This window comes from Corvus brachyrhynchos, unplaced genomic scaffold (genome assembly GCF_000691975.1).
Source record: "Corvus brachyrhynchos isolate BGI_N302 unplaced genomic scaffold, ASM69197v1 scaffold257, whole genome shotgun sequence".
In the NCBI taxonomy this organism is placed as follows: domain Eukaryota; kingdom Metazoa; phylum Chordata; class Aves; order Passeriformes; family Corvidae; genus Corvus; species Corvus brachyrhynchos.
In genome coordinates this window covers 17,222-17,757 of record NW_008239119.1, presented here as the reverse complement: position 1 = coordinate 17,757, position 536 = coordinate 17,222, and the positions used below count along the sequence as shown (strand labels likewise).

Genomic DNA, 536 nt, shown 5'->3' with positions numbered 1-536 from the left:
ATGGGAGCGCCAGTGGTTGGAATGCTGATGTGTAACAGCGGTGAATAAAATTGCTCTCAGCTAATATGATCTCTGTTATTTCTTTTGCAGGAACGCCAAGGCCGTGTCAAGTAAAAGGCAATTCCTCCCCCACAGACTGCAGCAGACATTGCATCCCAGCTGTCTTTCAGAGTAAGAAAGGAGCAAGAGCAACCCAGAGAGAATTAGGACTTTTTTTTTCTTAATTCTTTTGACTTCAAAAAGACTTTTACAAACTTCCAGTTTAAAAAAAAAAAGAAAGTATTGGACTATCACAAGACATAGGACTGAAAAAACAAAAACAACAACAACAACAAAAAAAAATCCCTTCTAGGTAGAGTAGAGGTAAAACCTGTCCCCTTTCTTTTGGCTTTGGTTGTGATTTCAGAGCATAACGCTTTGTTTTTTGTCTTTTTACTATGGTTTTTGGATTTTCAAGTCCATAAGTGGCATATGCCTTTTTTTTTTCTCTCATTTTTAAATCCCATCATTTCCCCTCCTTCCACCCTCTTGCGCCT

The 536-nt window shown here is 38.4% G+C and overlaps 1 protein-coding gene across 3 annotated transcripts in view; it reads left to right on the top strand.

The window, feature by feature from the left end:
* The window catches only part of YTHDF2 (YTH N6-methyladenosine RNA binding protein 2), a 21,506-nt gene that overhangs the window by 20,459 nt on the left and 511 nt on the right, over positions 1-536 (top strand). For all 3 annotated transcript variants that reach the window (XR_001863871.1, XR_001863872.1, XM_008638070.2), the window contains one exon: positions 91-536. This exon is cut by the window's right edge and continues 511 nt beyond it. Coding sequence is in view for 1 of the 3 variants with exons in the window: in XM_008638070.2 (XP_008636292.1) it covers positions 91-114 (24 nt within the window). In the remaining 2 variants the exon portion in view is untranslated. The remainder of the gene's footprint in view (positions 1-90) is intronic.